At 40.9% G+C, this 26887-nt stretch overlaps 1 protein-coding gene across 8 annotated transcripts in view; it reads left to right on the top strand.

Moving 5' to 3' along the window:
• The window catches only part of SEMA5A (semaphorin 5A), a 795598-nt gene that overhangs the window by 586834 nt on the left and 181877 nt on the right, over nucleotides 1-26887 (top strand). For all 8 annotated transcript variants that reach the window (XM_075586198.1, XM_075586192.1, XM_075586193.1 and 5 more), the window contains one exon: nucleotides 21595-21802. In XM_075586198.1, the coding sequence (XP_075442313.1) occupies nucleotides 21595-21802 (208 nt within the window). The remainder of the gene's footprint in view (nucleotides 1-21594; nucleotides 21803-26887) is intronic.

The following is a 26887-nucleotide window of genomic DNA, read 5'->3' as shown; positions in this document are numbered from 1 at the left end:
AGAGCTTGCTGCAGGCCCCCAAAAAATCCTGGCAGTGTGCCAACACGCGCCAGCCAATCAGGAGACGGGGAGTTTTTTTCCTTTGCAGAGACGCGTGCGCTGCCTGGCGCATCGCGAGCGCGCTAAATCCTGTCACCCAGTGGTGACCGGGCGATGGGATTTATCGAGGGGCACGGCCACGCAGGGGGCCCGGGATGCCAGTACCCTCTGTCCCCTGCTATTGGCGGCTCTGGTAACATTACTAAATCTCAAAGAACCTTATATAGGAAGATTAGGCTGATGTTCTTTTCTGATAATGCTCTTTGTTGTCAGTATGGAAAACTGTTATGTACTGCTTAGTGGCGGTGTGGGGGTGGAGAGAATACACAGTTTTCATGTGAACACTTTAAATAAAAATGGAAATACAATTAAAAATAGCTAGGAAAAAAGTAATACGTAATGATTGGATACTTTAGATGGAAGCTATTAGCGGTTGATATCAAAATTACCCTGAACCTAAACAGTTAATGTGATAATTTCTCAGTGAGAAATAAATATTCAGTTTCCCCAATATCCTTTGTGTGTATATAATGCTCAACAACAAAAAAAGAAGAGATTTATGGAAGAATCACTAACAAAGTTTTATCAGCAAGATTTTGAATTTGTGATAATAGAAAAAGCAACTCAACATCACTTCCTGTATCTAAACCAAACCTATACATCTACTAATGTCCCTCCTCGCTCTATAACTGGGACTTTTATACTACACACATTCTACCATACTGCGGGGAGGCGGAGTTCCAATTTTAGCAATTGCTACTTCAAAGTGGAACTTTCATTGTTTCGCGTGCAAGTGTTTCAGAGAGGCACATTTTTTCTCTCAAAATAATAAGCTTGCATTCGCTGGACTATTTTCATTTATCAAAATAATTTTTCCTTATTTTTTTTCATTGTTCTTTTATTTACGTTTTTTTTTCTTGCAGTTCTTTTTTGTTGCACACATTTTATATATATATTTATCTTTTTATATATATATATGGAGAGGGAGTGGTTCAGTAAGTAAAGGCACAGACTGGCAAGCAGGGGAGCCTGGTTCAATTCCCAGTGTAGGCCCCTTGTGACCTTGGGCAAGTCACTTTATCTCCCTATGTCTCAGGCACCAACAACATAGATTGTTAGCTCCACGGGGCAGGGACCTGTGCCTGCAAAATGTCTCTGTAAAGCGCTGCGTACAACTAGTAGCGCTATACAAGAACATGCTATTATTATTATTATTATTATTATTATACTATATATATATTGATATATCTAGATGAGTGAATTGGAAACCCTGTTTTTTGTTTTTGTTTTTAAAGTAATGCATATGCAATAAAAATTGTGAACAATTACATGTTCGAGTGCTGATTCCCCCTTTGTATTTTCTAATGTTGCTGTCCATTCTGATGTGATATTTTGTGCATACATTGAATCTATGGAAAATGTGGGTTACAATATTATATGTTATTTGTATCCATACAATGATCAAAACAGGCACTCACAGCAACATGAAAAAATAAATTAATTTTAAAGTCAGCGTTTTTTTCTTACGACAATATTCTTTGTTTCTTGTAAGGTTTCACCTGCATAACCAAAACATTTACTTTTTTGTCATTCAATTCTTTTTTTCATGTAAATAAATCACAATGTGATTATCCATTTTGCTCATTGCATAACTATTACACTTATTTCCATTTAGTGCCATAATTATTGGCAATGGTTTTATTAGGGTTTTTCTATCCTTTGTCCCTCTTGTACAGTAATGTGCACTATAACATAATATGGACATTTTGCAGAGCTCTACTTTTTTCTGTGAATACTGTACTTTAAATTGACATAAGATCAGCTTTGTACAGTATGTTATTACAGGGTATTGGTCACTTGCATTACACGAGTTTGGTACTATTCCAAATTACATGTTGCCTCATCTTTGTAGTTTGAGTAGAAGCTCTTGATGCATGTGTCCCCATGAGAAATGGCTTCTTCAGTATAGTGTCATCCAACAGGCTGCTGTTGGAACTAACTTATGGAATGTCTTGTATAACGTACAACTACCCGTACGTATAATACATTTATGGCCACTGCACGCTTAACAACTGTGCCACACAACTTTGCTGCACCCATCCCAGCACTATTCCATTCTACTCCTGATAGCAGTCTTTGACAAACACTAATTTCACATTTCTTGTACTGTACAGTATATATGGTATATTGCACATTTTCACTCCACCAGCTATTGGTTTTTATACTTACAGCTTTTGATATTTTATTTACAGACAGGTTAGAAGACCCAAACCTTATCAAAATAAGATAATAATTAATTCATTAGTATTAACAAAGGATTGTATTTACTTGGGAAATGGCTATAACATTCCGCAATATGCAGTAAACATACTGTATGAATAAATAACTTTTAGGGGTTAAAAAAAAATATTCTCTAAAAAAATGTTTAAGTGATGTGCTATTTGTTATATTGCTAATATCATCTGTGCTAGTTTTATTGTGCTAAACTGATTAAATAATAGTTCAAAACAAATGTTTTGTTTTAGAGCAGGAGTGCGCAAACTGGGGGGGTGCAGAATTTCTAGGGGGTGGCGCGGCGGTTACAGAGGCCCCGCGTTTTTCCCCATGGCATTTAAATTGGGGTCATGTTACGTGACGTGTCGCCATGGCAACGCGCATCAAATGACGCGGTGGGGTCACATGAAGGCAAAGTCATTTGATGTGAGTCCTTGGAGAGGGGGGGGGGCGCAAATGCTGCGGCTGTCGGGCAGGGGGGCGCAACTCAAGATGTTTGTGCACCCCTGTTGTAGAAGACACTTTTAAATCCAATTTATTATTATATTTGCATGTCATTGCCATCCACATTTTGTTTCCTGCTGATGACTATGTAGATTGCTTTTCACCTATATATTTGACAGTAAAATTGATGGTGGGCCATCATATGAAATTGGATTTACAGCATAATATGAGGAAGTGGTAGGCACAGTATACATGGTGGTTATTCTACAATCATTTGTTTTCCCTTAACAGCAATCAAACATGTTTCCTTACTTCTCATGTCCTGTTTCACGTCACAGCTAAAGATGTATCAACTTATTAGTGTAAATGGCTTTCTTACAAATATTAACTTAAAGGGGCAGTTGCTAAGCAAAAAACTTAAAATCTCGAAAGAATTAACAGTTTAATTAATTTCCTTAAACACATGTAATTATGTTAAACACAAATCCACAAAACAGTGTTGAAAATAGTGTTCTCAATATCGAGGCACACAAAAAGAGTATTGTTAATTTGATAAATGTTATTAATAATAAAACATGGAAATATATTTAAATTAATTATCTAAACAAAATGACAGATATCATTAATCCAGTCCATTTGACCTAGATTTTAGTACTTATTCACAAAGAGCAACATGAATATACTAAAACCAAGTTCATGTCATAGAAACTCTGGTTTAAAGTAAAAAAAAAGATTAAAGTGCATAACATCACAGTGTAATTGTCTTGTACATATGTATTAAAGTGCCATAATGTGTGGTATTTTCAATGCCACTTGACTATACTGTAGTCTTGATAGTCCACACCTAGTCCTTACAGACATAGGGTATCATGCAGTAAGCGGCGAAAAAATGCATTCGCCATTTTAGGAATTGGCGAGTTAAACTGTCTGTATGCTGTAAGGGGCGAATCCCTGGCGAATGAATTAGCCACCACCATTTGATGAAATGGCGTGTAACCGGTGGCGGGACGGCTGCCTGGCGAGAAACTGCCGAGAAGCCGTCCCCTGACGAGTTGTGTTTGCAGCAGAGAGAGATCCGCTGCTCTCTCGGCGCAAACATCAGCACAATAAAAATTATTTTTAAAACAACTTTTACTCATAGTGTACATGTGCAGGGGGTCTCCGGAGCTGAACCGCATTGGTTTCAGGTTGGGGGACCCCCTGCTTCCCGAGATACAGCCCCCTTTATGAGGTGCCGGTATCCCTCTGCATTTCAAGTTCCCGATCACGTGACCGCGGCATGTAAACAAAGCAGAGGGATACCGGCACCCCATAAAGGGGGCTGTATCTCGGGAAGCAGGGGGTCCCCGGACCTAAAACAAAAACGTTTCCCCTCCGGAGACCCTCTGCACATCTACACTATGAGTAAAACACACATATCAATAAAGACTCGTTCCTTACCTTACAGGGTATCTGCTACGGTAGCGAAGCAGCATGAATATTTATTTAATAATACTGTACAGTGAGCAGGGGGTCCCCCGAGCTGAACCGCATCACTTTGTGGACCAGGGACTCCCTGCTTCCCGAGTTGCAGGCCCCGGTATGTGTGATCGGATGGGCAGTGTCGCCGCCATGTTTATAGCGCCCCATAGGCAACGTGCCCGCAACAAACATGGCATCCACACTGTAACCGATGCCCCAAACCAGGGCCTGTAACTCGGGAAGCAGGGGGTCTCTGAGCCACAAATAAATGCGATTCAGCTCAGGGGCCCCCCTGCTCCCGCACAATATTATTAAAATACATTAATGCTGCTTCATTACCATAGCGGATAGCCGCTAAGGTAATGAAGAGGTTAACGCATAATAGCATGTTTATTGGGGACAAATGCCCCCAATAAACATAGCAGCAATACACAACATACAATACAGTAATGGGCAACATTACTATTATCCACAAATGGATAATAGTGCAGTTGTCCATTTAAAATACATACACAACAATAAAGACATTAAATACATATAGCACTCACCCATGTGCGGCTGCCACGATGAAGGCCATCCTCATCTTCATCATGCCCATGCACCATCCGCTTCTGCAAAACAGACACAAGAAATAAAACATCTAATGTAATGTCCCCTAACCCCTTAATCACCATAGCGGTTATTAACCGCTACAGTCATTAAGGGGTTAAGCCACCATCACCCACATACCCTCCCCCACTAACCCCCCCAACTACCCTCACCCACTATCCACAGGGGAGTCCTATTAAATACCCTTGGGGCCAATACCCCCTCCCCCAGCACATACAGTACAATAATGTGCCAAATAACTATTATCCACATAGGGATAATACATTATTTGGCCATTATTAAACACATTAAATACCGTAATAAAGTAAAGAAAATTGTACTAACCTCATCAATAAGAAGGCTCCGTCGCCAGCATCATCCTTGGGGTCCGTTGCCAAAATAATAAATAGCCAATACATCTCAATTACATTAACATACCAAGGAACCCCTTAATCACCTTTTCGGGTACTAACCTCTAAGGTAATTAAGGGGTGAAGCCATCCTGCAATGGCAACACCACTTATGCATAACATCCTCAATGAATTAAAAACCAATTTCCTACACAAATCTCAAGTAATCATTCAATCTGAAGCCTCAAATGCTTTTACAGTGACAGAGGCTTGGGGGAGAAAGGATGTGACGTCATTGAAAGCCTCTGTCACATGGTACTTGAACCAATCAGAGTAGGGATAGACTTCCCACGCTCTGATTGGCTGCCGTACCATGTGAGTCCGGCCATGTGTCTTTTCATGACGTCATCTTAAAGGCAATTGCAGCAAAGCTATTCTGATTGGCTGTGCTGTCATTGCCTTTAAGTGACGTCATCATTTTTTTTTACATCGGCCAAAACACATGGTTTTCACGGCCCAATCAGGGCCGTGGGAACCATATGACGAAAATGTGACGTCATAGGCCTTTAAAAGCCTATGTCGTCTCATTTTGAAGCCAGACGCCGAGGAGGAAGGACCTCCTCTGAAAAAAGAAGACCAGGGCGTGGCACCGGACGGCAAGAAGACCCCGGAAGAAGGTAGAAGAATACAGATGAAGATGGATTATTATTATTTTAATGTTTATTATTTTATGGTTTTTTATTTTATGGGTTCCTGTTCGTGGATTGGTTCGTGAGTAAGCTGATCAACGGGAGTCGGTGGGGGCAAGTAATGGTAAGTTAAATAAAGAAATGTATTTAATGTTAATGTGTTTTTTTTGCTTTTTCATGTCTTCATTTTTTTTTATGCATATCATTTCTTGCCACTGTATGTATGTATGTACTGTATGTATGTCTAGAGAGATATATACATACAGGGTAAGAAATGATACTGTTGTTAAAGCTTGATTTTCTGTATTGTAAATGATTGTGGCTATGCTGCTATGCATAGATGTGTGTTAAATGTATTTTATTATTAGAGAGATGTAAGTTTTGGGCTTTATGCTGTACTGTAGGTTATGGAGAGGCTTGCTATAGTATATTGTAATTGTTGGTGTCCTTTTTTGTATGTTTTGAACTTGTTCTCTGTTACGATAGCTATAGTTAATTGTGTAATTGGTATGGATGGTATTTTAATTGTTTAGGGATGTAATTCATATCTGTTAATTCATTGATGGTGACTTTATTTGCTGACATAATATACTTCTTGTGATGTCAGGCTATTTGAGTTGGATTACTGTATTGTTAACATTGATTTGCAGCGTGTACATGTAGTTTACATGTTATGCTACATGTATACACTGTAAAAGCAATATTTTAAGTGGCATTTGAGGCTTCAGATTGAATGATTACTTGAGATTTGTGTAGGAAATTGGTTTTTAATTCATTGAGGATGTTATGCATAAGTGGTGTTGCCATTGCAGGATGGCTTCACCCCTTAATTACCTTTGAGTTTAGTACCCGAAAAGGTGATTAAGGGGTTCCTTGGTATGTTAATGTAATTGAGATGTATTGGCTATTTATTATTTTGGCAATGGACCCCAAGGATGATGCTGGCGACGGAGCCTTCTTATTGATGAGGTTAGTACAATTTTCTTTACTTTATTACGGTATTTAATGTGTTTAATAATGGCCAAATAATGTATTATCCCTATGTGGATAATAGTTATTTGGCACATTATTGTACTGTATGTGCTGGGGGAGGGGGTATTGGCCCCAAGGGTATTTGATAGGACTCCCCTGTGGGTAGTGGGTGAGGGTGGTTGGGGGGGTTAGTGGGGGAGGGTATGTGGGTGATGGTGGCTTAACCCCTTAATGACTGTAGCGGTTAATAACAGCTATGGTGATTAAGGGGTTAGGGGACATTACATTGGATGTTTTAATTCTTGTGTCTGTTTTGCAGAAGCGGATGGTGCATGGGCATGATGAAGATGAGGATGGCCTTCATCGTGGCAGCCGCACATGGGTGAGTGCTATATGTATTTAATGTCTTTATTGTTGTGTATGTATTTTAAATGGACAACTGCACTATTATCCATTTGTGGATAATAGTCATTGTGCCCATTACTATTGTGTATGTTAGGGGGGTATAGGTGTTGTTGGGGTCATGTATATATATATGGGCTCTGTCCTGGGACCTCTTCTCTTTTCTCTGTACACACTCTCTCTAGGTGACCTAATAACATCTTTTGGGTTTAATTATCACCTCTATACCGACGACACACAAATATACTTTTCAACACCTGACCTTACACCTGCTGTACAAACCAAAGTTTCTGAATGTCTCTCTGCTATATCATCCTGGATGGCCCTCCGACGCCTTAAACTCAACATGGCTAAAACAGAGCTCCTCATACTTCCTCCCAAACCTGGCCCTACTACCTCCTTCCACATTACTGTTGGAACTACGATCATTCACCCAGTAGCCCAAGCACGCTGCCTAGGGGTCACACTCGACTCCTCTCTCACATTCGCCCCTCACATTCAAAACATTTCTAAAACTTGTCGCTTTTTCCGCCGCAATATAACTAAGATACGCCCTTTCCTCTGTTGTTCGACTGCTAAAACTCTGACTCAGGCCCTCATTCTCTCCCGTCTTGATTACTGTAACCTCCTGCTGTCTGGCCTTCCTGCCTCTCACCTGTCTCCCCTACAATCTATCCTAAATGCTGCTGCCAGAATCACTCTACTCTTTCCTAGATCTATCTCAGCATCTCCCCTCCTGAAATCCCTCTCCTGGCTTCCGATCAAATCCCGCATCTCACACTCCATTCTTCTCCTCACTTTTAAAGCTTTACATTCTTCTGCCCCTCCTTACATCTCATCCCTAATTTATCGCTATGCACCATCCAGACTCTTGCGTTCTTCTCAAGGATGTCTTCTTTCTACCCCCTTTGTATCTAAAGCCCTCTCCCGCCTTAAACCTTTTTCACTGACTGCCCCACACCTCTGGAATGCCCTTCCCCTCAGTACCCGACTAGCACCCTCTCTATCCACCTTTAACACCCACCTTAAGACACACTTGCTTAAAGAAGCATATGAATAGCACTGTGGATATTCTGAACACAGGATACATAAAGATTGGCCCCCTGCAGACGCACTTACCAGAACTCCCTCCTACTGTCTCTGTACTTTCTACCTACCTACCAATTAGACTGTAAGCTCCTCGGGGCAGGGACTCCTCTTCCGAAATGTTACTTTTATGTCTAAAGCACTTATTCCCATGATCTGTTATTTATATTATCTGTTATTTATTTGATTACCACATGTATTACTACTGTGAAGCGCTATGTACACTAATGGTGCTATATAAATAAAGACATACAATACAATATATATATATATATATTTATTTAGTTAGTGTGGGGCTGGTGTGTGTATTTTTTATTATTGTGGGTAGTGGGGGTGGGTGAAGGGGGTATTAGCCCCAACGGTGTTTGTTTAGGGCTTGCGGGGTGGGGGGGGTAGCGGGAGGCCTTAACCCCTTCATGACCGTAGCGGTATTAACCGCTATGTTCGTGAAGGGGTTAAGTGCACCCGCAACCCACCCGTAAGCCCTAAACAAACAACAAGGGCCAAATACCCCCTTCACCCACCCCCGCTACCCACAATAAACCTGGCACGGCTCTTTAACCCCCTCATTGCGCTAAGGTAATGAAGTGGGCTTTAAATGCATTTTTCCTGCCTCGGATGCATGCCGGGGGGCTCCGGTGCTGATATTAATGGTATCAGCTCCGGAGACCCCCGGCATCAATCCCAGCCAGGAAAAAGGCCTGATTTTTTCTATGTGCCGATCCGACACTCATCCGCTGGCTCTGAGCAGCAACTTGCCAACTTTTTCTTGCGTGGCTGATCCGCCAACAAAATGCCATTCTAGAGAGGCGAATAGCTCCGCTTAGCTACTCGCCTCTACTAGAATACAGGGTGGCTAAAAAAGTTGGATTTTTTGGCAGAAAGTGCCTTCTCGCCCCGCCACCGGCGAGAAAAAAAAAAACCGCCAGCAAAACTGGCGGTTTTTTTGAATTTCGCCACTTTCTCGCCCACTACTAAATACGGCTAGACTTTTTTGGCGGAAAAGTGGCGAGAAGTGCATTTTCGCCGCTTACTGCATGAGGCCCATAATGTTCACAAAATTAATTCCCACAGTGCTTCAGTTTAAATGCGACAAAGCTCAGTAACTCACATTAAGCCTGCAGTAACTCACTCCTGCAGTCTACGCTATATAAAGCAAACGATTGTGCACTCTTTGGTGTAATCCTTTTGTAATATTGTAGTACTATACTGTATGTGCAATTCCATAAAACAGACCTCTGGGGTGGCTACGCTGATACTTTTCATTTCATCCATATGGCAGTGAATACAGTTTCTCCAGCATCCCGCATGGTCTTTGCTGTTGCTCACTGTCATCAATCACATGGACAGAACCTCCACCGCTCATTTTGCACCAGCTTTATCAGTGGACGTACCTATGCTGATCTTACTCCTTTATATAATGATCTCTTGTGATTTCACACAATTTAAAAAATAAAAATTGCATAAAAAAATTGACTAGAGAGAGACAAAATCCTAATCAGAGGAACATTAATTAAACTACTCCTAATAAGGGCCATGGAGTTGGACACCTGTACTTATTTATACCTGTATGATTTACATAAAATTGGTGTCCAGTACATATGTTTAGTTTATAAAATATATCATTGAAATGTAGGGAAAATATCACCATCTCAATACAGTATAAAAAATGAGGAGGCACAAACTCAACTGTAAAGATCAACAATATATTGTGAAAAATACATACACCGATTAATATGCATGCAACATCACATGTAAAAAACAACTACAAATGTATATACAAAACTTACAAATAGAAGTCTGAAACACCTGTATAAAGAGGTATACACTAAGGGCATCATTCAGAAAGCCTCGATAAGGCCCTTATCGAGCACTTATCGACCAAAATGGCTACTCGTATTCAGTAAGCCTCGATAAGTGCTCGATAACGGCCTGTATTGACGAAAAATTTTATGATCCAAAGAAAATCGCCAATTGACCGGCGATCAGCTGCTTATCGACCATTTTCGGAAGGATCATAAACTCGCGCGATTCAGATACCAGCGAGTCGGCTGTCGTGGCCTATCGCAGCCCTAAAAGGCGTTCTTCTCCCCAAATCCAATACACCACAAAATGTAGGTAGATTGGTGGGGAGATGCCTCGATGAGCTGCGATGTGTCGGGACTTAGAAAAAATCAGGCCCTTTTCCTGCCTCAGATTGATGCCGGGGGTCTCCAGAGCTGATAGCCATTAATAGCAGCTCCAGAGCCCCCCCGGCATGCATCCGATGCAGGAAAAATGCATTTACAGCAACTTCATTACCTTAGCGGCTAACCGCTAAGGCAATGAAGGGGTTAAACACCCATGCCAGGCTTACTGTGGCTAGTGAGGGTGGGTGAAGGGGGAATTTGGCCCTTAGTTGCTGTATAGGCCTTGCAGGGGGTTGCGGGGGGACTTAACCACTTCATTACCTTAGCGGTTTATACCGCTAAGGTAATAAAGGGGTTAACCCAACCACTACCCACCCGCAAGGTCTAGACACCCATCCTTAGGGCTAATACCCCCTTCACCCATCCGTGAAGCCTAAGCACCCACCCCGGACTGACTATACCCACCCTGTACCCATTGAGTAGTATAGTGGTACATCATACCCATATAATAATAATATGGGCATGATAAGCCACTATAGCACTCAATGGGCACCCTAATTACAATACATTAATACACAAAACACACAATAATAAAACATAACTAAACTCCAAAAAAACACACTTCACTAAATAAAAACAGTAGCCAGCTAATCCAATCAATACAAGCAATAACAACATCAACAATGAATTAATTAAACCATTAATCAATCAAACCAATTAATTCCTAAACCAACTCAAAATGAATAGTAACACTAACCAATCAAAACAATTAATTACTACAACATTAATGAATTTAAACAGTAAAATAGAAAGAAAGAAATTCTAACAATATCTGAAATAACCATAAAACGCATTAGCTAACATAATACAACATTAACTACAAACGAACACCAATCGCAAACATTTTATTACCATTAAGCATGAAAAAACAAACAATCATCTTAAAGGCAAATTAAGCACAGACATTCTGATTGGCTGGCATCATTCCCTTTAAGATGACGTCACTAAATCCAAGATGGCCGGTGTCACAAGGTATTTCAGCCAATCAGAGTGTGGAATTGGTTCCCACGATCTGATTGGCTGAAATACCATGTGACGCCGGCTTCGTGACATCATCTTAAAGGCAAATGAAGCACAGCCATTCTGATTGGCTGGCATCATTCCCTTTAAGAGACGTCATGTAAAAAAAAAAATTAAAGTCGGAACATGGTTTAAACAGCCAATCAGGTGGCTGTTAACCATTTGGAGGCTAAATGTGACGTCACAAGCCCTATTTAAGGCCGTGGCGCCTCATTTGAGCACAAGAAGACAACGAGACAACATCGGTTGGGATTTACCATGGGGCTTTTTGGATTGACAGATGAAGATAGAAGATAAAGAAGATCAAGAAATGGTGACAGATGAAGATAGAAGAAAGTGATTAAAGAAAGAAAAAAGAAGATTGGGGTACCTGATCCGGATCTTCATGGCGGATGGCATCGGATGCTGTTGGAGGGCTTCAAGGTACGTGAGCTTCCTGTTACCCCGGGAGTCGGAGGGCCACCACTTCTAATGGTAAGTAATATATTGAATGTTTATAAATGTCTCTTTTTACAGATTTATTCATTGGATGTGTTTTTTGATTTTTTGGGGGAGGCACATTGACTGATAATATATTAATCTGTACCACTTTAGGGTACAGATTAATACATTATTATGACAATATTTGGGGGGCATTTATGGCTTGGTATTGCTGTTGTTTTTTTTTCATTTCAGTTTATTATGTGGATGCGATTGTTTGTTTTTTCATGCTTAATGGAAATAAAATGTTTGCGATTGGTGTTCGTTTGTAGTTAATGTTGTATTATGTTAGCTAATGAGTTTTATGGTTATTTCAGATATTGTTAGAATTTCTTTCTTTCTATTTTACTGTTTAAATTCATTAATGTTGTAGTAATTAATTGTTTGATTGGTTAGTGTTACTATTCATTTTGAGTTGGTTTAGGAATTAATTGGTTTGATTGGTTAATGGTTTAATTAATTCATTGTTGATGTTGTTATTGCTTGTATTGATTGGATTTGCTGGCTACTGTTTTTATTTAGTGAAGTGTGTTTTTTTGGAGTTTAGTTGTTTTATTATTGTGTGTCTTGTGTATTAATGTATTGTAATTAGGGTGCCCATTGAGTGCTATAGAGGCTTATCATGCCCATATTATTATTATATGGGTATGATGTACTACTATACTACTCAATGGGTACAGGGTGGGTATAGTCAGTCAAGGGTGGGTGCTTAGGCCTCCCGGGTTTGTATCGGGTCAGGGTGGGTTAACCCCTTAATGACTATAGCGGTTAGTAACCGCTAAGGTGATTAAGGGGTTAGGGGACATTAGAATGTCTTTATTATGTACTGTATACTGTATATGCTTTCTTGCTACGGAGGACAGAGGGACCTGCTGTTGTGGTAAGTATAACTGTATTTATTTACTTTATTTTTTTATGCTAATGCAGTGTTTAATAATAGGCAAATGACCTGGATAATAGTTATTTTGCCCATTACTGTACGGGTTTGGGCGGAGAGGGGGTGGGGGGGGGCGTGTATTGATGTTTATTAAAATATTTATTAATATATGTTTCTTTCAAAGTGTAGATGTGCAGGGGGTCTCCGGAGCTGAACCACGTTGGTTTTATGTCCGGGGACCCCTGCTTCCCGAGATACAGGCACCTTTATGAGGTGCCGGTATCCCTCTGCATTGAAATGTCCCGCGTCACATGACCGGGACATTTCCTTGCATAGGAGATACCGGCACCCCATAAAGGGTGCTGTATCTTGGGAAGCAGGGGGTCCCTGGACCTGAAACCAATGCGGTTAAGCTCCGGAGACCCTCTGCACATATACACTATGAAAGAAATGTATATTTAAATAAATAATTTTCGGGCGACATTTCAGCTGTGAGAGGCGGCTCTCTCAGAGCCGCTCTCTCTGCAGCAGAAATGAATCGCCAGTTTAGGCCTTTTCAGAGGCTCGATGCTCTCGCTGGCAGCAACTCGCCCGTTTTGGGAATTTTGTTATCACAGTTAATCGAGCCTTTCTGAATACCATGATAGCAACACCCAAAAAAACGTCATTTTAAATGCCCTGGCGATAATTTTTAACAACCCTCTCTGAATGAGGCCCTAAGAGCTGTGTCAGCCTATGTAGAGTTCCATCGAACTTGTGAACCAGCCACCAGCTGTGCCTGCTCTGTGGGTCAATCTAATTTCCGAACTAACAATCCCTGAGAGGACACCATCAGGCCCTGTCATTCACCATTGAGTATTAACACTGTCTCTCCGTCTATAAGAGGAAAACACCAAACTCTCCCACCAAGCACGGTCTGTAGCAACAGCTCTTCCTCCATGTGAAGTCATCACAACACTATGCCATTGTTTATTAGCCATGCCTCTACCTCCATGAGAGGGCATCAGCATGCCATATAACCTACTGTAGCAAGAGATGTAGCACTGCCTCTCCCAATCCACAAACTCAAAGTGTAGAGAAGCCTACTTTCTTCCCCACTAAACCAATCGTCAGTACATTCCTCTAGCAAGATTCCACTGTTGTGACAATTTTTTTTCAAAAGATTTGCCAAACATCCAATTTTCTTTGTTCTATTTTATTTGAATTGAAATATTGCCATTAATCCAGAATTCAATTATATATAGAAAGTATATAAGTAAGTAGCCTTCTTGCTTTAGGTTTCCCGTTCCATAAAATCTTTACATTGACAGTTTCTACCTTACCACCTCTTACCTAACCTTTGATTCATTATTATAAGGGCAGGAAAACTAAATATAGATGCAGCGGCCATAATGTTATGAAATCACACGGTTTATACCGGAATTATCTCGGAATACCGTTGTGATGGCCCGGGATTACTTCCAACCGTACCGCCTTAAGACGCGAGTGCAGGCGAGTGCATACAATGGCATTTTAGTGTTCTGGCTTTTAAACACCTGAAATTGAAACAGTAGCACAGTACTGTACACATTACAATTCATTTATTTCATTGCATTTAATTGCACACAATCCATGAAATTCAAAGCAACCGCGATAAATGCGCGTGCCTGGGGTGATTGGCTGCGTTCATGCCGCGTGGAGTACAGCAGCGCACACGAAAATGACACTGTGATGCCTTAAAATAACGCCCGCTGCATCTGTATTTCACTTCCTCACATTTCATTTCCTCTTCGTGCTCCACCACTCTCAAACAGACCTCTCTTAATTTAACTGCATGCTTTCCACTTCTCCAGTTACATCTGATCTATAATTTATTTGCCTTTAAACATAATCCTTTTTTGGCTGGTTACAGGTCATTTGTACCTGCAATCATACCGCCATTGCACTAATCGCACAATGGCTTCTTATAAAGTTGCAATTCTTTTTTTTTTTGTCATATGACGGACAGTTCCTTTTAAGTTGTTTGTATTGCAGAACATCCGCCAAGAAGGCAATTAAAGGTCTAACAAAATATAAAAATGTACTTTAAATTGTGGTCCTAGTCATTGAGTTTGCTTTAATCTAATGTATACTGGGCTACACCACGGTTTAATTTAGTTGTGTTTACCAGAGGCAAAAACAATTGAAACATATTGAATTATTGAATTTTCCATTTGATTTCATTGTGACACTAATCTCATTAGTTGACCACATATATCATTATTTTTCAGTTTCATTTACATTAATAGATATAACTTAGAATAGCTATAAACTTAATATATAACTTAACGTACTGTGTAATTTCCAGTGTCAATGAAAGGCTTATGACAATATTAAATATATTTTAGAAAATGTAAATGGAGTGATTTTATTGCATGCAGTAATTCATGCAATTAATAAAGCGCCATTGTACTAAGCAGTGCTAAGTCATAAGACATGTTATGGCGCATTCAAGTTAATAGACTGTAAGTTGCTTTAAAGCGTAACACCACAGCAAATATGACCCTGCATGTTTACATGGGATCAAGTGAATATTATGATATTGTCTTGAATTGATTCAACACAAAACAGTTTCATTTTATGTCATTTATGTCAATGACATAAAGGTTGACTGTAATTACTAGATAAAAAACTCTCTACCCTTTTTTTTAATGTATTATATAATCATTTTATATACCTGAACCAAGGAGTTATCCAGAGCAGAAGCACATGTATTGTATTATTGTGAGCCCAACATTTCAGGAAACATTTAACTACACTGTAATTTTCTCTGATTGTAATGCCAAGCCAGCATCATAAAGTAATCTGCGCTATTCCATACAGCGCATCAAGCATTGTGAGGCTGGGTAAACAAACACAGGCAAATTATGATTACATTACGTTTTCCTGGATAATATCAATGTTTCTGTCTCGTGAAAAAAGAGAAAGTGCAAAAAACGCCCATAGAGTAGTACAGTTTTAATAAAAAATATATAAAAAAATACATATGGTATTACACTCACATGGTATCAAAGCCTTCACAATTTTAAAGGGAATTGAGGCGCCCGCTCGGAAGGTAATGCAGGATCTTTGTTAGTCCCAACCAGCACCCACTTTCACTTTCTAAAAATGCCAGAATTTCAGCTGTGGGGGCTCCCATTTGGAAGAACAGACCCTCATAAGCAGCTGTGGGGGCTCCCATTTGGAAGAACAGACCCTCATAAGCAGCTGTGGGGGCTCCCATTTGGAAGAACAGACCATCACAAGCAGCTGTGGGGGCTCCCATTTGGAAGAACAGATCCTCATAAGCAGCTGTGGGGGCTCCCATTTGGAAGAACAGACCCTCGTAAGCAGCGGTGGGGGCTCCCATTTGGAAGAACAGACCCTCATAAGTCACCCTTGGAGGTAACCGGCCAAACTCCAGATGTGGAAGATTTTGGAAGTCTAGAACTTTCCCTGACTAACTTTGGTAGGGAAGAGGATAATTATCCCCAGTTGAAAAATGGGTTTAGCCAGGCAGTAGAAGTTAATGGGGTCCCGGTAGAAGGAACAACCAAGGAATCCTATCCCTATTTTTGTATTAAAAATGATTTGTTATACAGTACCATGTGAGCCAAGAGGAGGGCCAAGAAATAGAAAAATTGCTAGTACCCAGTTCATTAGTAAGGAAGGTCCTACAGCTAGCACACTCTCGCTGGGAGTAGAGAAGACACAGCAAAGAATCCTAAAAAGATTTTACTGGCCAGGGATATATAATGCAGTAAAAAGATTATGTGCCTCTTGTCCCGAGTGTCAGTTGACAGCCCCCCGACCAAGTTTGAGGGCCCCATTGATCCCAATACCTATTATTGAGATCCCATTTGAGAGGATCACCATGGATATAATGGATCCCTTGGAGAAATCTGCCAAGGGTCATCAATACATCCTAGTGATCCTAGACTATGCCACTCGCTATCCAGAGGCGCTGCCTTTACGTAATACTTCCTCCAAAGCTCTAGCTAAGGAATTGTTACAGGTATTCTCCCGACTCGGGATACCGAAGGAAATTTTGACAGATCAGGCTACCCCGTTTACATCTAAGCTTATGCGAGACTTATGTGTAGAGCTAAAAATACAGTCCATAAGAACCTCTTTTTACCATCCGCAAACGGACGGACTGGTAGAACGATTTAATAAAACTCTGAAGATGATGTTGAGAAAGGTGGTTGCTAGTGATGGGAAGAACTGGGGCACCTTGTTGCCTTATCTCTTGTTTGCTATCTGAGAAGTACCACAGGCCTCTACAGGGTTTTCCCCATTTGAACTCCTGTATGGGAGATGCCCAAGAGGGATTCTGGATAGCCTCAAAGAAGAGTGGGAGCAACAAGCTGTTCCAGGGAAAAATGACGTCCAATTTGTGGAAGATTTAAAAGAACGCATTGCTCATATTACTCCCATAGTCAGACAACATTTAGAAGAGGCACAGAGGGCCCAACAGAACCTTTACAACAGACAGGCTACGGTTCGCAGCTTCCGACCAGGGGACCGAGTAATGGTGCTTGTTCCCACGGCCGAAAGCAAGCTGTTATCACATTGGCAAGGGCCATATGAAGTTCTAGAACAGGTTGGCCCGTTGAATTATAAAATTCGACAGCCAGATCGGAGGAAGGTAGAGCAAATTTATCACATAAATCTATTAATATCCTGGAAGGATAGAGAGGTATGTCTGACGGTAGTAGCTAATAAATCCGGGAAAGGGGAGGATCCGCTCGTTCGAATATCGGCAGAACTCACTCCTGAACAATAAAGAGAAGCTGTAGACTTGGTAAAAAGGAACAGGGATGTATTTTCCAGCGTACCAGGGAAGACTAGGGTGATTTCCCATGATATTGTCACCAAGCCGGGGATAGCCGTTATGATAAGACCTTATAGGATCCCAGAAGCCAGAAGAGGGGCTATTCAGTCAGAGGTAAAGAAGATGCTAGAGTTAGGGGTAATTGAGGAGTCCCATAGTCAATGGTCCAGCCCTATTGTCTTGGTACCTAAGCCGGATGGGTCAATACGGTTCTGTAATGACTTTAGAAAAGTCAATGAAGTCTCGAAGTTTGATGCCTATCCTATGCCGCGGGTAGACGAGTAAATTGAGAGGTTGGCGAGGGCCCGTTTTCTAACCACTTTAGATCTTACAAAGGGTTATTGGCAAATCCCCTTAACAAGTTCAGCAAAAGAGAAAACAGCCTTCTCCACACCTGATGGCCTTTTCCAGTATACTGTCTTACCCTTTGGCCTTCATGGGGCACCTGCAACCTTCCAAAGGTTGATGAATAAGTTGTTACACCCACACTCGAACTACGCCTCGGCATACTTAGACGATGTGGTAATTCATAGTCCAGATTGGGACTCACATCTACAAAAGGTTGAGGCAGTGTTGAGAACCTTTCAGGAGGCGGGTCTTACAGCCAACCCAGCTAAATGTTCAGTCGGCCTAGCAGAAGCAAAATATCTTGGCTATGTTGTGGGAAGGGGGACAGTAAAACCTCAGCTCAATAAAGTTGAAGCCATTGAGAATTGGCCCCGTCCCCTTAAAAAAAACAGGTTAGGACATTTCTAGGCATTGTAGGTTACTACAGGTTATTTATACCCCATTTTGCAACCCGGGCTGCACAGCTTTCAGATTTAGTAAAGGCAAGGGCACCTGATGTTTTAAAATGGAGCAGTGAGGCGGAGACCGCATTTTTAGACCTATGTACAGCGCTCTGTAGTCACCCAGTCTTGGTAGCCCCGGATTTTACGAAGGCGTTTTTTCTGCAAACGGACGCCTCCGAAGTAGGTCTTGGAGCAGTACTGTCCCAGTTTGTAGGAGAAGAGGAACACCCGGTCCTCTATTTAAGTCGCAAATTGTGTCCCCGCGAACAAAGATATGCCACAGTAGAAAAAGAGTGTTTGGCCGTAAAGTGGGCAACAGACACTTTGAAGTATTATCTTTTAGGCAGGTCTTTTACGCTCGTTACAGATCACGCACCCCAACAGTGGATGCATAGAAATAAAGAAAAGAACTCGAGAGTTACCCGTTGGTTTCTGTCGTTGCAACCTTTCAACTTCACAGTGCAACATCGGCCAGGCATAATGCACGGTAATGCTGATGCACTCTCTAGGGTGCACAGTCTCGGTGCACGGGCCGCTCCACTCGGTAACGTTACACTGGGAAGGGGGATATGTGAGAGGGTCATTAACTCTGTATACATTAGTAGGAGATGGCAGTATGCATGCTTTCCAGTAGCCGAGGGGTTAACCCAGCTTATTAAGCAGTCCACAGGTGATTCAAATTAAGCTAGTTTCACCTGCTTTAAAACAGGAAGAGGAAATGCCTCTGGGGCAGCAGTCTCTCTCAGGCACAGAGAGAAGACAGAGGAGTGTTGACAGACAGACACAGGCTTCTCGGATTGATCATGTCCCAAGGGGGAATAAAGCTCCCAGGTAAGGAGCCAACTGGTATTGTTGAACATTGTTGGGCTGGACTAGGCTAGCTAGCCAGCCAGGTAGATAGCCTGCACTTTTGTTTAGTCAGTGCCCGACCGGGGTTAGGTTTTTGTTTACGTTCATTGCACTTTAAAGGGACAGAGTACCCATTGTTTCGGTTACACTTTTGGGCAAATAAATCCACCAGCAGTATTTCACCAGAAAAGTCGTGTTGTCTCCTCACTTAACCACGGCCATCCTGCCACACTATGTACAGTAGTCCATATAAATAAAATCAACAGCAGTATGCAGTATAATGTCTAGAGATTTGCACATTTACTTTCACAAATCAGGGAAATTTGTGAGGAATTGTTCATGAAAAAGTAAATTGACAAGCATTAAAGGTAAATGTGCAGATCTCGTATGGTCTCGCTGGGCACTATAATTACTGCCCTAGTATGACTGCCATTAACTGTCATTTTGGAAAATTAGACATGTAAATAAGACGAAGAAAATTTTCAAATCAAATTTGGTATCTGAGGATATTAGTTTCTAGTTATCTTAGTTGCAATGCACATGTGGATCTTACTGAAAAATGAATCCACTCTATTTGACAAAATCTATTCATAGAAATAGCTTGGAATGACTGGGATGTAACTGAAGATTTATTTGCTCACGACAAACATATAAAAAGACAATCTATTTGGTCTAGTAGATGAATGAAAGGAGCTGTGATGCATATATCCTACAAAATGCAAAAAGAAATAAGCCTGCTTCTGCAATTTTCTCCACGAAAGTAACGGTATAGAAAAAAATGTCTCGCAGCTTACAACTGAAAAGAGAAGTGTAGTTGTAGATTTCCCAGCCTTCGAACTAGGTGATCAAGTTTGAGTCTTGGTGTTATCTTCTTGGGGTCTTGGCTAAATCACAATAAGAAAATGCTGTGTACAGTTAAGTTTATTATTAATCAGTGAGTGCTATGAGTTTTATAAGTGTCATTGTATGGTATCCAGGTGAGGAAACCCCTTCCTGCAGTCTTCCTATTATAGTGATCTATACAACCCAGCTCCACAGTCCATCTGTTGCGGAAAAAAAAGTTATTTATTTTTTCTGCAGTCAGACAGGGTTTGGTAGATCCTGTTTTCTGTACAAATAAATGTTTGCTGTAAATGTGTGGCGGCTCGTGATATACTTTGTCTGTCTGCAATTTCACGTCAACCCTTTGAGGATTATTCCCAGCTTTATTTGGTTAAGAATTGTCTGTTGCAAGCTAGTGTGACTGATTGGTTTTATTTACTCTGAGTTTACGCTGTCTAGGACAATCTTTAATACAGTTCTAAACTTTATGTGGTATAGTCATATTGTCTCATCTGCAAAGCAGTATTTTTTTTTTAATCTGTAGCACTGACAATGTACATAGGCATGTAATGTACATAGAACTTTGCAGGCACAATGAGTCCCTGCAGGGGCGCAACCAGAAATTTATATTGGGGGTGCAAAGTTTTTTCAAAAACAAATAAATAGCGCCACCAAGCTCTGCACTTACAGAGGTCCCATGCTGTTCCCAACAACATTTTAACTGCCAGGGTAGAGCGCGGGGCCTCTGTAAGTGCCTCTTACTTTCTCTCCGGCTTTTCCTCTCCTGCATCTTCTGATTGTGACAATGCATCACCATGACAACTCAGCCTCAAATGATGTTGCGCCGTCAAATAGTGATGCATTGCCATGACAACTTGATGCCGCAACGTCTTGATGTAACATAGATGAGGAGCAGGGGGAGATGCCGGAGAGGGTTAGAGGCCCCGCGCTCATACCCGGCCCAGAATGAAATGCTATATGATATTCTTGGGGTGACTCTTGCACCCCCCCCCCCCGATTCCGCTACTGAATCCCTGTCCCATAGAGATTGCAATCTAATTTTGGTGCCTGACGCACAAGGAGATAAAGTGAATTGCCCATGGTAACGAGGAACTGATACCAGGATTTGAACTAGACTCCATTGCTTTAGAGTCAGTGTTGTTGTTTTCAAAGTCACTGAGCCGCTCCTTCAGTAATTTAATGTACAGTGTATATTTGATTTTACAAATACTGTAATGTTTACTTTGCATTTACCTGTGTGTTTCCTATAGGTATACAATGTAAACCTGGTATTATGGAAGTAGCCTAGTTTGCCCCTCTATAAATTAGTTAGAAGGCTGTCACCTTTTTTAACAGAATTCTTCCTACACTTAATTACATTGCCACAGCTAAATGCAACCAGTTATAGCACATTTTTATCTCTTCAACAGATTATGGTACCATTAAAAAAGTCCTTGCACCGATAAGTCAGAACTCCAGTAGCTGTCTCTTGGAGGAAATTGAACTTTTCCCAAGGGGGCAGAGGGAGCCCATCAGAAGACTACAGATTCTGCATAGCCAGAGTGTCCTATTTGTCGGTCTCCATGGTCATGTCATAAAGGTCCCACTGAAGAGATGCCTCTTCTACAAAAGCCGCAGGTATGGTTTCTCAGAGTGGAGATTAGTGCATCAGTATGTTTAATTTCACAGTAACGAATGCAGTACAGTCTTGTGTAACTGAAATATTTTTCTTAAGAAATGAGTATGCATTGCGGAGTGTTTCAACAATGGTAGCAGGAAAAAATATTAATAAATAAATCAATAGGGAATAATTATTAAAGAGACGTAGGCCCAATACATTTATCATACTGAATAAATATCGATTCTTCAGAATCTTCTTTAAATCTACTTTGGTTCGCTTTAGCCAGCCTGGGATTATAGCCAGATGAAACTGTTGAGATAGCGTAAATCATTGCTATTAATTTTGACTGTAGATGACCTTTCAATTATTAATAAATAAATATATGATTTAAACAAACTTGCTAGAGATAAAAACACATTGAAAATCTGTCTGTGTGCCCACACAAACACACACACACACACACACACACACACACACACACACACACACACACACACACACACACACACACACACACACACACACACACACACACACACACACACACACACACACACACACACACACACACACTATATAAATCTATGCATATACTGTATATGTACTGCATGTGTATATATGTAGTATATACATATATTTATATAGATACATGCATATAGATGAAGCATGTATCTACAACTACTGGCACGTTGCAGCATGACATGCATAATGCGCTAGCAGAAGAAGCCGTGTGGGGTTCCTGCGATAACTTGTGCTAAAAATAGAAACATGTTGTGACAATAGAGCTAGCTGGCATCACAAAAACTGGGGTGAAGCCCAGTTAGCTACCCTTAAATCCATGTAACTTGGCCACCTATGTAAGGCTTATTTTGGCCAAATGTATTTAATATTTGTGATCTATGTGTCAGCACTGTGATGTGATTTGGAAGTAAGCCCTGTAAAGTGTCAATTCGATTATGCGCTCATTTCTAAGATAGCAGACTTTAATGTGATTTGCATGTGTACATTTCTATGGAGAGGACTCTGTGATTTAATCAGCTGAGGTTCCTGCAGATAAATGTGTATTGAGACAATGGTTGGGAGCGTGGAGGTGTTACAGACATTTGGTGAGTGAGAAAGAGTGAACCATCAGGGATGGGGATGGGCTCTTAGCACGCCCTGTGGCTGTTGTGGCACCAACCTAATCCATGCTCTGATTGTCCAGCAGCCCCCTCCCATGTAAAGGATAGCCACAGAGGCTATATAAGGGGTGCAGCTGATCAGAGAATCAGATCTACCTTCAGAGAGCATCTGAGAGCAAGAGAGGCTAACAGAGACTGAGAGACACTCTGGGAAGGAGTGTGGAGATTCCCTCAGAAGACCATATGAGACACTCTGGGAAGGAGTGTGGAGATTCCCTCCGAGGACCATATCAGAGACTGAGAGACATTCTGTGAAGGAGTTTGGATCTTGACAGTGACCAGCTGGAGATACATGTTGAGTGGCTGTTGTGTGATCAGCCCTCTGATATCCTGGACGAGAAGCGGACAGAGCAAGCTTTCTTGAAGCAGGCCCCTACACCTAATGAGGCTAGTGTCTACTCCCCAGGCCCCCAGTTGGTATTGTATCTTGTTTTGTACATCTTTGTTTTGTCTGCTGGCGTGCCAGAATAAACCCCATTTTATTCAACAACTTTGTCCTGTCTGGTGCTAGTGATCCCAGTGGTTTCAGTGTAAAAGTACTGGTCTCCTGTGATAGATGTGTTTATCAGTGTGATCTTATATTGCATTTTCAATCAACCTTTTTTGCATAAATTGCAAAAATAGATTGCTACAGATCTTTAAAGAAAATCACTAGTCAGTTCTTCTACTTATCTGTATCAGAATCATCCCATATGACTTGCTCACCGCATTTAACACGTGCTACTATATATCAGAGAATATTGTGAACCATGATCATGAAGATGATTTACTAGACATCCCTTATATGTCTGTGTATAGTATATTTGATAGTGAGCATTGTATTGGCAGTTTATTTTCATGAGGCCCCACTGACATTAAATAAATAGGCCAGTAGGGACAAATATATATTAAAGTAATTGAGCATCATATAATTCATTCATAACTAAAGACTTTTCTTTGCTTCATGTACTCCCAGTTGTTTTTCCTTGCTGGCTCCAGCTGTAGCAGGCTTATTGCCTCTGGCACTGGGGCAAGCTGCGTGACTGTGAACGCAGCCGCCCCAACGCCAGAGGATTATTGATGTGGGGTGTCTGATATGGAAGTATGTAAACCACCTGCATGATTTCAAGGCAGCACCACCTCTAGAGAGGCTTTTTGATCTTTCAGCAGCAGCACAGGAGACAGCGAGTCCTGTTACATCTGTACCAGAATTAAGTGTGCAAAGCTGATAGTTCCATTGTCTGTTCCTGTTTGAATATTTTAATTTCCAGCTAATTATTAGTGCTTCTGGGCTGTTGAAAATATACCTATGTTATATATATACACATGAAGGTCAGTCAGCACACTGTAGTAGAAAAGGTTGTAATAGCAGATGCTAGTCCCATAGAGAATAAGTATGATACGAACCAATCCAAAGACCAGTAAAGAGACAGCAGACCGCACGGGGTTAATCCAAAAATCTATATTCACAACATGAAATACACGTAAGCCAACGTTTCGGTCCCACAGAGAGACCTTCCTCAGGACCTGAGGAAGGTCTCTCTGTGGGACCGAAACGTTGGCTTACGTGTATTTCATGTTGTGAATATAGATTTTTGGATTAACCCCGTGCGGTCTGCTGTCTCTTTACTGGTCTTTGGATTGGTTCGTATCATATGTTATATATATATATATTTGAATTCATAAATGTTTGAAAAAAATAATTAAATGTATACAAATTTATCAGGAATAGAGCCGTCAGTCAAAGACACCTTCAACACTTCAAGACCCCTTACAGCCCGTTGCCTAGGTAATTTACATCTGCTTACTAAATATGGACCATAAACTTGTACTTCTGATACACACGTATTGCACCACATGTGCTTACAGCTAGTCCTGCTGTCCCAGGTCCAAGAAATCAGCACCTGATAGGTACAGAATCTCTTTGGCTGCCATGTGTGTTACTCCTTCTTTTCCCCTACCTTTACACAGACAGATGAGAGTAGGAAGAAAGACATGGCCCCATGCACCACCACCACCACTGTTCTCACCCCTCCACACCTAGCCCTGTTGGTACCTTGACAGGAGCCTGACCCCTCCAATGCCCAAACCCGTAGTGGCTCTTCAGTACTCCACTGCCTCAGGATCCTCTGTGGTCAGATCTACTTTGAACCACAACCTAGTATCAGCGAGATCCTCTGTGGCTCCAGGTCATTGGGATCTTTCCTAGCGAGGGCCAATCACAGCAGTTATTCCATTTACCTTTTAACCATGCCATCGTACCCTAACCTCACTTCCTCTTCCATTCAGTTCACCTTCCAACATTTCTGTTTACAGCCCTATATAGCACAGACTCAAAGGCCACATTTTAATTTATTGTGAAACCATCTTTTCCCTTGCTCTGAAAGATATCTGTTCCATTTATAGGAGACAATGCTGAAACACAACCATTGTTATTTGCTTCTACATTTATGCAGTTTGTTTTCACTCAGAAAGCTATACATTTTTACTACATTTTTACTACATTTACTGTACGTATTTGAGCAAAAGCAAGTAGAATGACAAGGTGCAAAAAACAAATTAATATTTCTATTCATCTTACTCGGTGGTCTGTCACTAAATAGAAATGTGTTTTTTTTATAATAAGGTCACTTAAAAATTAAGACTACATACATGCAAATGTGCTTTTTTTCTTTTAAATGTTGGTTTTTAGTGTCATTTATTTTCACAAAAGTGATAGTGCTCAAAATTGTATAAATATTTGACCAAATTTCATAAAAATTACAGCATTAATAGCATAATGTGACCTGAATTTATGGGACTTTTAATACTTGGCAAATAAAAATCACCAAGTTCACGAACTTCAGGGAAAATTTGCACATCTCTAATTAGAACCTATAATTGAAACATTCCTTGCTACCTACACTCATTTTATGACCATAGACTGCTACTAGAAATGTGCGAAATTGTCAAATGGATTTTTTGCCAAGCCTAATAATGTCACCAAATTAGTCAACTTCAGGCTAAATATCCACAGAAATCAAGCGATTTTAGACAATTTACTGTAGCAAAATGTTATAGATATACATACATATAATTAATGATAATTATGCAATTCAGGTGGCAAATCGTCTGCGAACCCTGACTGAGCTATTGCTTTTTTCATGACTTAAAATGGGTAAATTACACATGTTTCGTGACCTCATGCGAAAGGTTCTCATATCTCTACTACTTTCTTTGGGTCATATGTACTAAGTGGCGGTATTAAAGGCGTCTTCGTAAATAATAGTTCCAAACATTAGACTATTGATGTATGTGTGTGTGTATATATGTATATATTGTGTATATATGTATATATATATTTTCTGAAGAGAAACCAGGGGATGGTAATAAATTCCATATATAGAGCTCCCAGGATACTGATGAGTTTCTATCCTGTTTAGGCTGGAAAGTGCAGCCTCAGAATGCATGCACTCCATCCCACAGTTTGGCAAGTGCTGGAACTGAGGGGTGAGGGATCCAGACCAGAGTTTGTCTGCTGCCTGATTTCTGTCACCTGTCCTGTTAGATGGAAATCAGGGATGTAAGGCTGATTTCCTGGTTCCTCTCCCCTCCTCCCCAAGAGACTGGAGGCAGGAAGGCTGCTGGAAGCAGAGAGGGAAAAGCCTCTCCCCGAACAGGTTAAATCATTTTGTACCTTTATCAAATTGCAAAGTTCCTTATTTTTGTTTGTTGGAAGCGGATAAGCCGCCCAATCCCAGTCAGGGTAAAACCTCGCTTAAGTAATTGCTCAGGTGAGCAGGATTTTGTTTTGCTTGTGTTTCTTATGTATGCAGTGTGGCAATCTCAGTGCCTGGGACTGAATAAACCAGACAGTAGCCTGTTTAAAGGAACAGCACATTACGCCACGTCATTTAACCTACCCTAAAAGACCGTGTTCTAACAGTCCTGGACAGACGGCGG

This window comes from Ascaphus truei, chromosome 2 (genome assembly GCF_040206685.1).
Source record: "Ascaphus truei isolate aAscTru1 chromosome 2, aAscTru1.hap1, whole genome shotgun sequence".
In the NCBI taxonomy this organism is placed as follows: Eukaryota; Metazoa; Chordata; class Amphibia; order Anura; family Ascaphidae; genus Ascaphus; species Ascaphus truei.
The sequence above is the reverse complement of the archived record's forward strand: the minus strand, read 5'-3'. Positions and strand labels throughout refer to the sequence as shown.